The sequence below is a fragment of the Petromyzon marinus genome, chromosome 80 (genome assembly GCF_048934315.1).
Source record: "Petromyzon marinus isolate PM22_M1 ecotype Great Lakes invasive population chromosome 80, UKy_Petmar_22M1.pri1.0, whole genome shotgun sequence".
Lineage (NCBI taxonomy): Eukaryota > Metazoa > Chordata > Hyperoartia > Petromyzontiformes > Petromyzontidae > Petromyzon > Petromyzon marinus.
This window is the reverse complement of record NC_133746.1, coordinates 9,324,697-9,338,920: the sequence shown is the minus strand read 5'-3', so window position 1 is coordinate 9,338,920 and position 14,224 is coordinate 9,324,697. Positions and strand designations below refer to the sequence as shown.

The 14,224-nt window shown below is 51.2% G+C and overlaps 1 protein-coding gene across 3 annotated transcripts in view; it reads left to right on the top strand.

Moving 5' to 3' along the window:
• LOC116957675 (uncharacterized) overlaps positions 1-14,224 on the top strand; it is a 140,719-nt gene that overhangs the window by 62,724 nt on the left and 63,771 nt on the right. For all 3 annotated transcript variants that reach the window (XM_076057239.1, XM_076057240.1, XM_076057238.1), the window contains exon 5: positions 12,034-12,354. In XM_076057239.1, coding sequence (XP_075913354.1) covers positions 12,034-12,354 — 321 coding nt within the window. The remainder of the gene's footprint in view (positions 1-12,033; positions 12,355-14,224) is intronic.

The window sequence follows — 14,224 nt, the reverse complement described above, 5'->3', positions numbered from 1 at the left end:
AAGGCTAAGTTGGTGGTGTAGACAAGGCTAAGCTGGTGGTGTAGACAAGGCTAAGCTGGTAGTGTAGACAAGACTAAGCTGGTGGTGTAGACAAGGCTAAGTTGGTGGTGTAGACAAGGCTAAGCTGGTGGTGTAGACAAAGCTAAGCTGGTGGTGTAGACAAGACTAAGCTGGTAGTGTAGACAAGACTAAGCTGGTGGTGTAGACAAGGCTAAGCTGGTGGTGTAGACAAGGCTAAGTTGGTGGTGTGGACAAGGCTAAGCTGGTGGTGTAGACAAGGCTAAGCTGGTGGTGTAGACAAGGCTAAGCTGGTGGTGTAGACAAGGCTAAGCTGGTGGTGTAGACAAGGCTAAGCTGGTGGTGTAGACAAGGCTAAGCTGGTGGTGTAGACAAGGCTAAGCTGGTGGTGTAGACAAGGCTAAGTTGGTGGTGTAGACAAGGCTAAGTTGGTGGTGTAGACAAGGCTAAGTTGGTGGTGTAGACAAGGCTAAGTTGGTGGTGGAGACAAGGCTAAGTTGGTGGTGTAGACAAGGCTAAGCTGGTGGTGTAGACAAGGCTAAGTTGGTGGTGTAGACAAGGCTAAGCTGGTGGTGTAGACAAGACTAAGCTGGTAGTGTAGACAAGACTAAGCTGGTGGTGTAGACAAGGCTAAGCTGGTGGTGTAGACAAGGCTAAGTTGGTGGTGTGGACAAGGCTAAGCTGGTGGTGTAGACAAGGCTAAGCTGGTGGTGTAGACAAGGCTAAGCTGGTGGTGTAGACAAGGCTAAGCTGGTGGTGTAGACAAGGCTAAGCTGGTGGTGTAGACAAGGCTAAGCTGGTGGTGTAGACAAGGCTAAGCTGGTGGTGTAGACAAGGCTAAGCTGGTGGTGTAGACAAGGCTAAGTTGGTGGAGTAGACAAGGCTAAGTTGGTGGTGTAGACAAGGCTAAGCTGGTGGTGTAGACAAGGCTAAGCTGGTGGTGTAGACAAGGCTAAGCTGGTGGTGTAGACAAGGCTAAGCTGGTGGTGTAGACAAGGCTAAGCTGGTGGTGTAGACAAAGCCGAGTTGATGGTGTAGACAAGGCTAAGCTGGTGGTGTAGACAAGGCTAAGCTGGTGGTGTAGACAAGGCCGAGTTGATGGTGTAGACAAGGCTAAGCTGGTGGTGTAGACAAGGGTAAGTTGGTGGTGTAGACAAGGCTAAGTTGGTGGTGTAGACAAGGCTAAGCTGGTGGTGTAGACAAGGCTAAGCTGGTGGTGTGGACAAGGCTAAGCTGGTGGTGTAGACAAGGCTAAGCTGGTGCTGTAGACAAGGCCGAGTTGGTGGTGTAGACAAGGCTAAGCTGGTGGTGTAGACAAGGCTAAGCTGGTGGTGTAGACAAGGCTAAGTTGCTGGTGTAGACAAGGCTAAGCTGGTGGTGTAGACAAGGCTAAGTTGGTGGTGGAGACAAGGCTAAGCTGGTGGTGTAGACAAGGCTAAGCTGGTGGTGTAGACAAGGCTAAGTTGGTGGTGTAGACAAGGCTAAGCTGATGGTGTAGACAAGGCTAAGTTGGTGGTGTGGACAAGGCTAAGTTGGTGGTGTAGACAAGGCTAAGTTGGTGGTGTAGACAAGGCTAAGCTGGTGGTGTAGACAAGGCTAAGTTGGTGGTGTAGACAAGGCTAAGCTGGTGGTGTAGACAAGGCTAAGTTGGTGGTGTGGACAAGGCTAAGCTGGTGGTGTAGACAAGGCTAAGCTGGTGGTGTAGTCAAGGCTAAGCTGGTGGTGAAGACAAGGCTAAGTTGGTGGTGTAGACAAGGCCAAGCTGGTGGTGTAGACAAGGCTAAGTTGGTGGTCTAGACAAGGCTGAACTGGTGGTGTAGACAAGGCTAAGCTGGTGGTGTAGACAAGGCTTAGCTGGTGGTGTAGACAAGGCTAAGCTGGTGGTGTGGACAAGGCTAAGCTGGTGGTGTAGACAAGGCTAAGCTGGTGGTGTAGACAAGGCTAAGCTGGTGGTGTAGACAAGGCTAAGCTGGTGGTGTAGACAAGGCTAAGCTGGTAGTGTAGACAAGGCTAAGCTCGTGGTGTAGACAAGGCTAAGCTGGTGGTGTAGACAAGGCTAAGCTGATGGTGTAGACAAGGCTAAGCTGGTGGTATGGACAAGGCTAAGTTGGTGGTGTACACAAGGCTAAGTTGGTGGTGTAGACAAGGCTAAGCTGGTGGTGTAGACAAGGCTAAGCTGGTGGTGTGGACAAGGCTAAGCTGGTGGTGTAGACAAGGCTAAGCTGGTGGTGTAGACAAGGCTAAGCTGGTGGTGTAGACAAGGCTAAGCTGGTGGTGTGGACAAGGCTAAGTTGGTGGTGTAGACAAGGCTAAGCTGGTGGTGTGGACAAGGCTAAGCTGGTGGTGTAGACAAGGCTTAGCTGGTGGTGTAGACAAGGCTAAGTTGGTGGTGTAGACAAGGCTAAGTTGGTGGTGTAGACAAGGCTAAGTTGGTGGTGTAGACAAGGCTAAGCTGGTGGTGTAGACAAGGCTAAGCTGGTGGTGTGGACAAGGCTAAGCTGGTGGAGTAGACAAGGCTAAGTTGGTGGTGTAGACAAGGCTAAGCTGGTGGTGTAGACAAGGCTAAGCTGGTGGTGTAGACAAGGCTAAGCTGGTGGTGTAGACAAGGCTAAGCTGGTGGTGTAGACAAGGCTAAGCTGGTGGTGTAGACAAAGCCGAGTTGATGGTGTAGACAAGGCTAAGCTGGTGGTGTAGACAAGGCTAAGCTGGTGGTGTAGACAAGGGCGAGTTGATGGTGTAGACAAGGCTAAGCTGGTGGTGTAGACAAGGGTAAGTTGGTGGTGTAGACAAGGCTAAGTTGGTGGTGTAGACAAGGCTAAGCTGGTGGTGTAGACAAGGCTAAGCTGGTGGTGTGGACAAGGCTAAGCTGGTGGTGTAGACAAGGCTAAGCTGGTGCTGTAGACAAGGCCGAGTTGGTGGTGTAGACAAGGCTAAGCTGGTGGTGTAGACAAGGCTAAGCTGGTGGTGTAGACAAGGCTAAGTTGCTGGTGTAGACAAGGCTAAGCTGGTGGTGTAGACAAGGCTAAGTTGGTGGTGGAGACAAGGCTAAGCTGGTGGTGTAGACAAGGCTAAGCTGGTGGTGTAGACAAGGCTAAGTTGGTGGAGTAGACAAGGCTAAGCTGATGGTGTAGACAAGGCTAAGTTGGTGGTGTGGACAAGGCTAAGTTGGTGGTGTAGACAAGGCTAAGTTGGTGGTGTAGACAAGGCTAAGCTGGTGGTGTAGACAAGGCTAAGTTGGTGGTGTAGACAAGGCTAAGCTGGTGGTGTAGACAAGGCTAAGTTGGTGGTGTGGACAAGGCTAAGCTGGTGGTGTAGACAAGGCTAAGCTGGTGGTGTAGACAAGGCTAAGCTGGTGGTGAAGACAAGGCTAAGCTGGTGGTGTAGACAAGGCTAAGCTGGTGGTGTAGACAAGGCTAAGTTGGTGGTCTAGACAAGGCTGAACTGGTGGTGTAGACAAGGCTAAGCTGGTGGTGTAGACAAGGCTAAGCTGGTGGTGTAGACAAGGCTAAGCTGGTGGTGTGGACAAGGCTAAGCTGGTGGTGTAGACAAGGCTAAGCTGGTGGTGTAGACAAGGCTAAGCTGGTGGTGTAGACAAGGCTAAGCTGGTGGTGTAGACAAGGCTAAGCTGGTAGTGTAGACAAGGCTAAGCTCGTGGTGTAGACAAGGCTAAGCTGGTGGTGTAGACAAGGCTAAGCTGATGGTGTAGACAAGGCTAAGCTGGTGGTATGGACAAGGCTAAGTTGGTGGTGTACACAAGGCTAAGTTGGTGGTGTAGACAAGGCTAAGCTGGTGGTGTAGACAAGGCTAAGCTGGTGGTGTGGACAAGGCTAAGCTGGTGGTGTAGACAAGGCTAAGCTGGTGGTGTAGACAAGGCTAAGCTGGTGGTGTAGACAAGGCTAAGCTGGTGGTGTGGACAAGGCTAAGTTGGTGGTGTAGACAAGGCTAAGCTGGTGGTGTGGACAAGGCTAAGCTGGTGGTGTAGACAAGGCTAAGCTGGTGGTGTAGACAAGGCTAAGCTGGTGGTGTAGACAAGGCTAAGTTGGTGGTGTAGACAAGGCTAAGTTGGTGGTGTAGACAAGGCTAAGCTGGTGGTGTAGACAAGGCTAAGCTGGTGGTGTAGACAAGGCTAAGCTGGTGGTGTAGACAAGGCTAAGTTGGTGGTGTAGACAAAGCTAAGCTGGTGGTGTAGACAAGGCTAAGTTGGTGGTGTGGACAAGGCTAAGCTGGTGGTGTAGACAAGGCTAAGCTGGTGGTGTAGACAAGGCTAAGCTGGTGGTGAAGACAAGGCTAAGTTGGTGGTGTAGACAAGGCCAAGCTGGTGGTGTAGACAAGGCTAAGTTGGTGGTGTAGACAAGGCTAAGCTGGTGGTGTAGACAAGGCTAAGCTGGTGGTGTAGACAAGGCTAAGTTGGTGGTGTAGACAAGGCTAAGTTGGTGGTGTAGACAAGGCTAAGCTGGTGGTGTAGACAAGGCAAAGCTGGTGGTGTAGACAAGGCTAAGCTGGTGGTGTAGACAAGGCTAAGCTGGTGGTGTAGACAAGGCTAAGCTGGTGGTGTAGACAAGGCTAAGCTGGTGGTGTAGACAAGGCAAAGCTGGTGGTGTAGACAAGGCTAAGCTGGTGGTGTAGACAAGGCTATGCTGGTGGTGTAGACAAGGCTAAGCTGGTGGTGTGGACAAGGCTAAGCTGGTGGTGTAGACAAGGCTAAGCTGGTGGTGTAGACAAGGCTAAGTTGCTGGTGTAGACAAGGCTAAGCTGGTGGTGTAGACAAGGTTAAGTTGGTGGTGGAGACAAGGCTAAGCTGGTGGTGTAGACAAGGCTAAGCTGGTGGTGTAGACAAGGCTAAGTTGGTGGTGTAGACAAGGCTAAGCTGATGGTGTAGACAAGGCTAAGTTGGTGGTGTGGACAAGGCTAAGTTGGTGGTGTAGACAAGGCTAAGTTGGTGGTGTAGACAAGGCTAAGCTGGTGGTGTAGACAAGGCTAAGTTGGTGGTGTAGACAAGGCTAAGCTGGTGGTGTAGACAAGGCTAAGTTGGTGGTGTGGACAAGGCTAAGCTGGTGGTGTAGACAAGGCTAAGCTGGTGGTGTAGACAAGGCTAAGCTGGTGGTGAAGACAAGGCTAAGTTGGTGGTGTAGACAAGGCCAAGCTGGTGGTGTAGACAAGGCTAAGTTGGTGGTCTAGACAAGGCTGAACTGGTGGTGTAGACAAGGCTAAGCTGGTGGTGTAGACAAGGCTTAGCTGGTGGTGTAGACAAGGCTAAGCTGGTGGTGTGGACAAGGCTAAGCTGGTGGTGTAGACAAGGCTAAGCTGGTGGTGTAGACAAGGCTAAGCTGGTGGTGTAGACAAGGCTAAGCTGGTGGTGTAGACAAGGCTAAGCTGGTAGTGTAGACAAGGCTAAGCTCGTGGTGTAGACAAGGCTAAGCTGGTGGTGTAGACAAGGCTAAGCTGATGGTGTAGACAAGGCTAAGCTGGTGGTATGGACAAGGCTAAGTTGGTGGTGTACACAAGGCTAAGTTGGTGGTGTAGACAAGGCTAAGCTGGTGGTGTAGACAAGGCTAAGCTGGTGGTGTGGACAAGGCTAAGCTGGTGGTGTAGACAAGGCTAAGCTGGTGGTGTAGACAAGGCTAAGCTGGTGGTGTAGACAAGGCTAAGCTGGTGGTGTGGACAAGGCTAAGTTGGTGGTGTAGACAAGGCTAAGCTGGTGGTGTGGACAAGGCTAAGCTGGTGGTGTAGACAAGGCTTAGCTGGTGGTGTAGACAAGGCTAAGTTGGTGGTGTAGACAAGGCTAAGTTGGTGGTGTAGACAAGGCTAAGTTGGTGGTGTAGACAAGGCTAAGCTGGTGGTGTAGACAAGGCTAAGCTGGTGGTGTGGACAAGGCTAAGCTGGTGGAGTAGACAAGGCTAAGTTGGTGGTGTAGACAAGGCTAAGCTGGTGGTGTAGACAAGGCTAAGCTGGTGGTGTAGACAAGGCTAAGCTGGTGGTGTAGACAAGGCTAAGCTGGTGGTGTAGACAAGGCTAAGCTGGTGGTGTAGACAAAGCCGAGTTGATGGTGTAGACAAGGCTAAGCTGGTGGTGTAGACAAGGCTAAGCTGGTGGTGTAGACAAGGGCGAGTTGATGGTGTAGACAAGGCTAAGCTGGTGGTGTAGACAAGGGTAAGTTGGTGGTGTAGACAAGGCTAAGTTGGTGGTGTAGACAAGGCTAAGCTGGTGGTGTAGACAAGGCTAAGCTGGTGGTGTGGACAAGGCTAAGCTGGTGGTGTAGACAAGGCTAAGCTGGTGCTGTAGACAAGGCCGAGTTGGTGGTGTAGACAAGGCTAAGCTGGTGGTGTAGACAAGGCTAAGCTGGTGGTGTAGACAAGGCTAAGTTGCTGGTGTAGACAAGGCTAAGCTGGTGGTGTAGACAAGGCTAAGTTGGTGGTGGAGACAAGGCTAAGCTGGTGGTGTAGACAAGGCTAAGCTGGTGGTGTAGACAAGGCTAAGTTGGTGGTGTAGACAAGGCTAAGCTGATGGTGTAGACAAGGCTAAGTTGGTGGTGTGGACAAGGCTAAGTTGGTGGTGTAGACAAGGCTAAGTTGGTGGTGTAGACAAGGCTAAGCTGGTGGTGTAGACAAGGCTAAGTTGGTGGTGTAGACAAGGCTAAGCTGGTGGTGTAGACAAGGCTAAGTTGGTGGTGTGGACAAGGCTAAGCTGGTGGTGTAGACAAGGCTAAGCTGGTGGTGTAGACAAGGCTAAGCTGGTGGTGAAGACAAGGCTAAGCTGGTGGTGTAGACAAGGCTAAGCTGGTGGTGTAGACAAGGCTAAGTTGGTGGTCTAGACAAGGCTGAACTGGTGGTGTAGACAAGGCTAAGCTGGTGGTGTAGACAAGGCTAAGCTGGTGGTGTAGACAAGGCTAAGCTGGTGGTGTGGACAAGGCTAAGCTGGTGGTGTAGACAAGGCTAAGCTGGTGGTGTAGACAAGGCTAAGCTGGTGGTGTAGACAAGGCTAAGCTGGTGGTGTAGACAAGGCTAAGCTGGTAGTGTAGACAAGGCTAAGCTCGTGGTGTAGACAAGGCTAAGCTGGTGGTGTAGACAAGGCTAAGCTGATGGTGTAGACAAGGCTAAGCTGGTGGTATGGACAAGGCTAAGTTGGTGGTGTACACAAGGCTAAGTTGGTGGTGTAGACAAGGCTAAGCTGGTGGTGTAGACAAGGCTAAGCTGGTGGTGTGGACAAGGCTAAGCTGGTGGTGTAGACAAGGCTAAGCTGGTGGTGTAGACAAGGCTAAGCTGGTGGTGTAGACAAGGCTAAGCTGGTGGTGTGGACAAGGCTAAGTTGGTGGTGTAGACAAGGCTAAGCTGGTGGTGTGGACAAGGCTAAGCTGGTGGTGTAGACAAGGCTAAGCTGGTGGTGTAGACAAGGCTAAGCTGGTGGTGTAGACAAGGCTAAGTTGGTGGTGTAGACAAGGCTAAGTTGGTGGTGTAGACAAGGCTAAGCTGGTGGTGTAGACAAGGCTAAGCTGGTGGTGTAGACAAGGCTAAGCTGGTGGTGTAGACAAGGCTAAGTTGGTGGTGTAGACAAAGCTAAGCTGGTGGTGTAGACAAGGCTAAGCTGGTGGTGTAGACAAGGCTAAGCTGGTGGTGTAGACAAGGCTAAGTTGGTGGTGTAGACAAGGCTAAGTTGGTGGTGTAGACAAGGCTAAGCTGGTGGTGTAGACAAGGTAAAGCTGGTGGTGTAGACAAGGCTAAGCTGGTGGTGTAGACAAGGCTAAGCTGGTGGTGTAGACAAGGCTAAGCTGGTGGTGTAGACAAGGCTAAGCTGGTGGTGTAGACAAGGCAAAGCTGGTGGTGTAGACAAGGCTAAGCTGGTGGTGTAGACAAGGCTATGCTGGTGGTGTAGACAAGGCTAAGCTGGTGGTGTGGACAAGGCTAAGCTGGTGGTGTAGACAAGGCTAAGCTGGTGGTGTAGACAAGGCTAAGTTGCTGGTGTAGACAAGGCTAAGCTGGTGGTGTAGACAAGGCTAAGTTGGTGGTGGAGACAAGGCTAAGCTGGTGGTGTAGACAAGGCTAAGCTGGTGGTGTAGACAAGGCTAAGTTGGTGGTGTAGACAAGGCTAAGCTGATGGTGTAGACAAGGCTAAGTTGGTGGTGTGGACAAGGCTAAGTTGGTGGTGTAGACAAGGCTAAGTTGGTGGTGTAGACAAGGCTAAGCTGGTGGTGTAGACAAGGCTAAGTTGGTGGTGTAGACAAGGCTAAGCTGGTGGTGTAGACAAGGCTAAGTTGGTGGTGTGGACAAGGCTAAGCTGGTGGTGTAGACAAGGCTAAGCTGGTGGTGTAGACAAGGCTAAGCTGGTGGTGAAGACAAGGCTAAGTTGGTGGTGTAGACAAGGCCAAGCTGGTGGTGTAGACAAGGCTAAGTTGGTGGTCTAGACAAGGCTGAACTGGTGGTGTAGACAAGGCTAAGCTGGTGGTGTAGACAAGGCTTAGCTGGTGGTGTAGACAAGGCTAAGCTGGTGGTGTGGACAAGGCTAAGCTGGTGGTGTAGACAAGGCTAAGCTGGTGGTGTAGACAAGGCTAAGCTGGTGGTGTAGACAAGGCTAAGCTGGTGGTGTAGACAAGGCTAAGCTGGTAGTGTAGACAAGGCTAAGCTCGTGGTGTAGACAAGGCTAAGCTGGTGGTGTAGACAAGGCTAAGCTGATGGTGTAGACAAGGCTAAGCTGGTGGTATGGACAAGGCTAAGTTGGTGGTGTACACAAGGCTAAGTTGGTGGTGTAGACAAGGCTAAGCTGGTGGTGTAGACAAGGCTAAGCTGGTGGTGTGGACAAGGCTAAGCTGGTGGTGTAGACAAGGCTAAGCTGGTGGTGTAGACAAGGCTAAGCTGGTGGTGTAGACAAGGCTAAGCTGGTGGTGTGGACAAGGCTAAGTTGGTGGTGTAGACAAGGCTAAGCTGGTGGTGTGGACAAGGCTAAGCTGGTGGTGTAGACAAGGCTTAGCTGGTGGTGTAGACAAGGCTAAGTTGGTGGTGTAGACAAGGCTAAGTTGGTGGTGTAGACAAGGCTAAGTTGGTGGTGTAGACAAGGCTAAGCTGGTGGTGTAGACAAGGCTAAGCTGGTGGTGTGGACAAGGCTAAGCTGGTGGAGTAGACAAGGCTAAGTTGGTGGTGTAGACAAGGCTAAGCTGGTGGTGTAGACAAGGCTAAGCTGGTGGTGTAGACAAGGCTAAGCTGGTGGTGTAGACAAGGCTAAGCTGGTGGTGTAGACAAGGCTAAGCTGGTGGTGTAGACAAAGCCGAGTTGATGGTGTAGACAAGGCTAAGCTGGTGGTGTAGACAAGGCTAAGCTGGTGGTGTAGACAAGGGCGAGTTGATGGTGTAGACAAGGCTAAGCTGGTGGTGTAGACAAGGGTAAGTTGGTGGTGTAGACAAGGCTAAGTTGGTGGTGTAGACAAGGCTAAGCTGGTGGTGTAGACAAGGCTAAGCTGGTGGTGTGGACAAGGCTAAGCTGGTGGTGTAGACAAGGCTAAGCTGGTGCTGTAGACAAGGCCGAGTTGGTGGTGTAGACAAGGCTAAGCTGGTGGTGTAGACAAGGCTAAGCTGGTGGTGTAGACAAGGCTAAGTTGCTGGTGTAGACAAGGCTAAGCTGGTGGTGTAGACAAGGCTAAGTTGGTGGTGGAGACAAGGCTAAGCTGGTGGTGTAGACAAGGCTAAGCTGGTGGTGTAGACAAGGCTAAGTTGGTGGTGTAGACAAGGCTAAGCTGATGGTGTAGACAAGGCTAAGTTGGTGGTGTGGACAAGGCTAAGTTGGTGGTGTAGACAAGGCTAAGTTGGTGGTGTAGACAAGGCTAAGCTGGTGGTGTAGACAAGGCTAAGTTGGTGGTGTAGACAAGGCTAAGCTGGTGGTGTAGACAAGGCTAAGTTGGTGGTGTGGACAAGGCTAAGCTGGTGGTGTAGACAAGGCTAAGCTGGTGGTGTAGACAAGGCTAAGCTGGTGGTGAAGACAAGGCTAAGCTGGTGGTGTAGACAAGGCTAAGCTGGTGGTGTAGACAAGGCTAAGTTGGTGGTCTAGACAAGGCTGAACTGGTGGTGTAGACAAGGCTAAGCTGGTGGTGTAGACAAGGCTAAGCTGGTGGTGTAGACAAGGCTAAGCTGGTGGTGTGGACAAGGCTAAGCTGGTGGTGTAGACAAGGCTAAGCTGGTGGTGTAGACAAGGCTAAGCTGGTGGTGTAGACAAGGCTAAGCTGGTGGTGTAGACAAGGCTAAGCTGGTAGTGTAGACAAGGCTAAGCTCGTGGTGTAGACAAGGCTAAGCTGGTGGTGTAGACAAGGCTAAGCTGATGGTGTAGACAAGGCTAAGCTGGTGGTATGGACAAGGCTAAGTTGGTGGTGTACACAAGGCTAAGTTGGTGGTGTAGACAAGGCTAAGCTGGTGGTGTAGACAAGGCTAAGCTGGTGGTGTGGACAAGGCTAAGCTGGTGGTGTAGACAAGGCTAAGCTGGTGGTGTAGACAAGGCTAAGCTGGTGGTGTAGACAAGGCTAAGCTGGTGGTGTGGACAAGGCTAAGTTGGTGGTGTAGACAAGGCTAAGCTGGTGGTGTGGACAAGGCTAAGCTGGTGGTGTAGACAAGGCTAAGCTGGTGGTGTAGACAAGGCTAAGCTGGTGGTGTAGACAAGGCTAAGTTGGTGGTGTAGACAAGGCTAAGTTGGTGGTGTAGACAAGGCTAAGCTGGTGGTGTAGACAAGGCTAAGCTGGTGGTGTAGACAAGGCTAAGCTGGTGGTGTAGACAAGGCTAAGTTGGTGGTGTAGACAAAGCTAAGCTGGTGGTGTAGACAAGGCTAAGTTGGTGGTGTGGACAAGGCTAAGCTGGTGGTGTAGACAAGGCTAAGCTGGTGGTGTAGACAAGGCTAAGCTGGTGGTGAAGACAAGGCTAAGTTGGTGGTGTAGACAAGGCCAAGCTGGTGGTGTAGACAAGGCTAAGTTGGTGGTGTAGACAAGGCTAAGCTGGTGGTGTAGACAAGGCTAAGCTGGTGGTGTAGACAAGGCTAAGTTGGTGGTGTAGACAAGGCTAAGTTGGTGGTGTAGACAAGGCTAAGCTGGTGGTGTAGACAAGGCAAAGCTGGTGGTGTAGACAAGGCTAAGCTGGTGGTGTAGACAAGGCTAAGCTGGTGGTGTAGACAAGGCTAAGCTGGTGGTGTAGACAAGGCTAAGCTGGTGGTGTAGACAAGGCAAAGCTGGTGGTGTAGACAAGGCTAAGCTGGTGGTGTAGACAAGGCTATGCTGGTGGTGTAGACAAGGCTAAGCTGGTGGTGTGGACAAGGCTAAGCTGGTGGTGTAGACAAGGCTAAGTTGGTGGTGTAGACAAGGCTAAGCTGGTGGTGTAGACAAGGCTAAGCTGGTGGTGTAGACAAGGCTAAGCTGGTGGTGTAGACAAGGCTATGCTGGTGGTGTAGACAAGGCTAAGCTGGTGGTGTAGACAAGGCTAAGTTGGTGGTGTGGACAAGGCTAAGCTGGTGGTGTAGACAAGGCTAAGCTGGTGGTGTAGACAAGGCTAAGCTGGTGGTGTAGACAAGGCTAAGTTGGTGGTGTGGACAAGGCTAAGTTGGTGGTGTAGACAAGGCTAAGTTGGTGGTGGAGACAAGGCTAAGTTGGTGGTGTGGACAAGGCTAAGCTGGTGGTGTAGACAAGGCTAAGTTGGTGTAGACAAGGCTAAGCTGGTGGTGTAGACAAGGCTAAGCTGGTGGTGTAGACAAGGCTAAGCTGGTGGTGTAGACAAGGCTAAGCTGGTGGTGTAGACAAGGCTAAGCTGGTGGTGTAGACAAGGCTAAGTTGGTGGTGTAGACAAGGCTAAGCTGGTGGTGTAGACAAGGCTAAGCTGGTGGTGTAGACAAGGCTAAGCTGGTGGTGTAAACTCGCCCGAGTTGGTGGTGTAGACAAGGCTGAACCCACCATGACCCCCCCCCCCCACCACCACACCCACCCACCACCACCACCCCCCCACCACTACCACCACCCCCCCCCCCCCCACCACACCACCACCCCCACCACCACCTACAGCGCCTGCCGCCGTGCGAGGCTTCTCCGTGTCCCTCACGACGCCCGTCACCGACTCATCCGTCCCTCTCGAGTGGCTGCCGGCGTCGGCCGGGCCGGGCCTGGTGGCCCGCTACCGCATCACCGTCGCCTCCTCCTCCTTCAACTCCACCTCCTTCAACTCCACCTCGTCGCCGCGAGTGCTCCTCGTCGAGGGCACCCGCCACGTGCTCCACAGCCTTCGGCCCGCCACTCACTACAGCCTCCTGCTGGCCGCCTGCAATGGCCGCGCCGGGGGCGGTGACGCGCGATGCGGCGCTGACGTGGGGCTTGACGTCACCACCAGTGAGGGGCGGGGCTTGGGGGAGGGGGGAGGGGCGAGGAGGAGGGGGTTCAGTTTTCAGTTTATTCATTTTGCTATAGCCCCTGTGAGCCATTCGGCTCTTGAATCGGAGTGCAACCACACAAAAAAAACACGAGCAAGAAAAAACATCTTGAAGTGACTCTGTGTGACTGTGCAAACAGAAAATCCATGGCGGAAAAAAAAAAATAGCAAAAATATTCCTGAAAAAAAGCACCGTACACCAACGCTATGTGCCTTTCCAAACTTCCAAATGTATCATCACCCTTACTAGCCTGCAAACCAACGCGTAATTTTCTAAATTCTTAAATCGTTTCTCCTTACCCACACAATTTTATGGCACGCATCACGAGCGCAACAATCTATTTTAGACGATTCATGAAGCTACTGCTTAAATGCCCGGTACGTGGATTTCACCACACACCAATTGGCAGACTCGTTGTCTTATCCGAAATGAAGTTAAACGGTGTGCATTTAATAAAGATAGCGCGTGGAGTGGTGGCACAAGTGGTTAGCGCGATCTGCTAGGAAAACTGGCAACACGTGTTTGATTCCAGGCCACCAGTGGTGGGTGATATTTGAACTGGCTTTATCCCGCATTGGATATTGTGGTTAAGTCGAGTCACCAAACCCCCACAGTCAACACGGTGTTGGAGAGACCATCTACAAAGTGGAATGATAAAGTACTGCGATCTATAATCTTAGTTTTTTTTCGGTAAAGTCACGTTGAAGGGAAACAACAAAATAATAAAATATATTGTTTTTTATATATATTTTATATTGTATTTTATATTGTTTTATATATTTTTCATTATTTTGTTGTTTCCCTTCAACGTCGACTTTACCGAAAAAACTAAGAATATGAATTACTGCAGTCACGAAAGCTTTAAATCAAAATTTACTGCAATCTAATTATTGTTTTTAGGCAGTGGGCACAGTGGACTGAGTGAGGAGAGGGTGGAGGAGGAGGGGGTGGAGGAGGGGGGGGGGGTGGAGGAGGAGGGGGTGAGGAGGGGGGGGTAGGGAGGGCCTCCCCTAGGTCGACTCAGCCTCAACTGAGCGCCTGCTGTAGCGGTGTGTAGTGAACATCGCTAGCACTGCGGGAGAGACAAAGGCGGTCGGGCGTGGTGCTGGCCACCCACCCCCTCGTGTTGCCGTTCCGGACTTCATAGGTGGTGCTCGCTAACAGCACTTGCCCCTACAGTCTGTTAAGGCTACACGGGGGATCTTTGTCTTTGTGTGCACGTGTGTGTGTCTGTGTGCGTGTGTGTGTGTGTGTCTGTGTGTGTTGTGTGTGTGTATGTGTGTGTATGTGTGTGTATATGTGTATGTGTGTATGTGTGTATGTCTGTGTGTATGTGTGTGTGTGTCTGTGTGTGTGTCTGTGTGTGTTTGTGTGTGTATGTATGTCTGTGTGTGTATGTGTCTGTGTGTGTCTGTGTGTGTGTGTGTCTGTATGTGTGTCTGTATGTGTGTGTGTATGTGTGTGTGTGTATGTGTGTGTGTCTGTGTGTGTCTATGTGTGTGTGTATGTGTCTGTGTGTGTATATATGTCTGTGTGTGTGTGTTGTGTGTGTGTATGTGTGTGTCTGTGTATGTGTGTGTGTATGTGTGTGTATGTGTGTGTGTATGTGTGTATGTATGTCTGTGTGTATGTCTGTGTGTGTCTGTGTGTGTGTGTCTGTGTGTGTGTGTGTCTGTGTGTGTGTATGTATGTGTGTGTCTGTGTGTGTCTATTTTGACCACGTAGTTCGTGAAGCCTTCAATAGCTGTACCGGGGGAATCTCCATATGGTACAGATATAATGGGAGGCTAATCGATGCCCGGGTGCGGTCAAGGGATGGCTCCCTATTG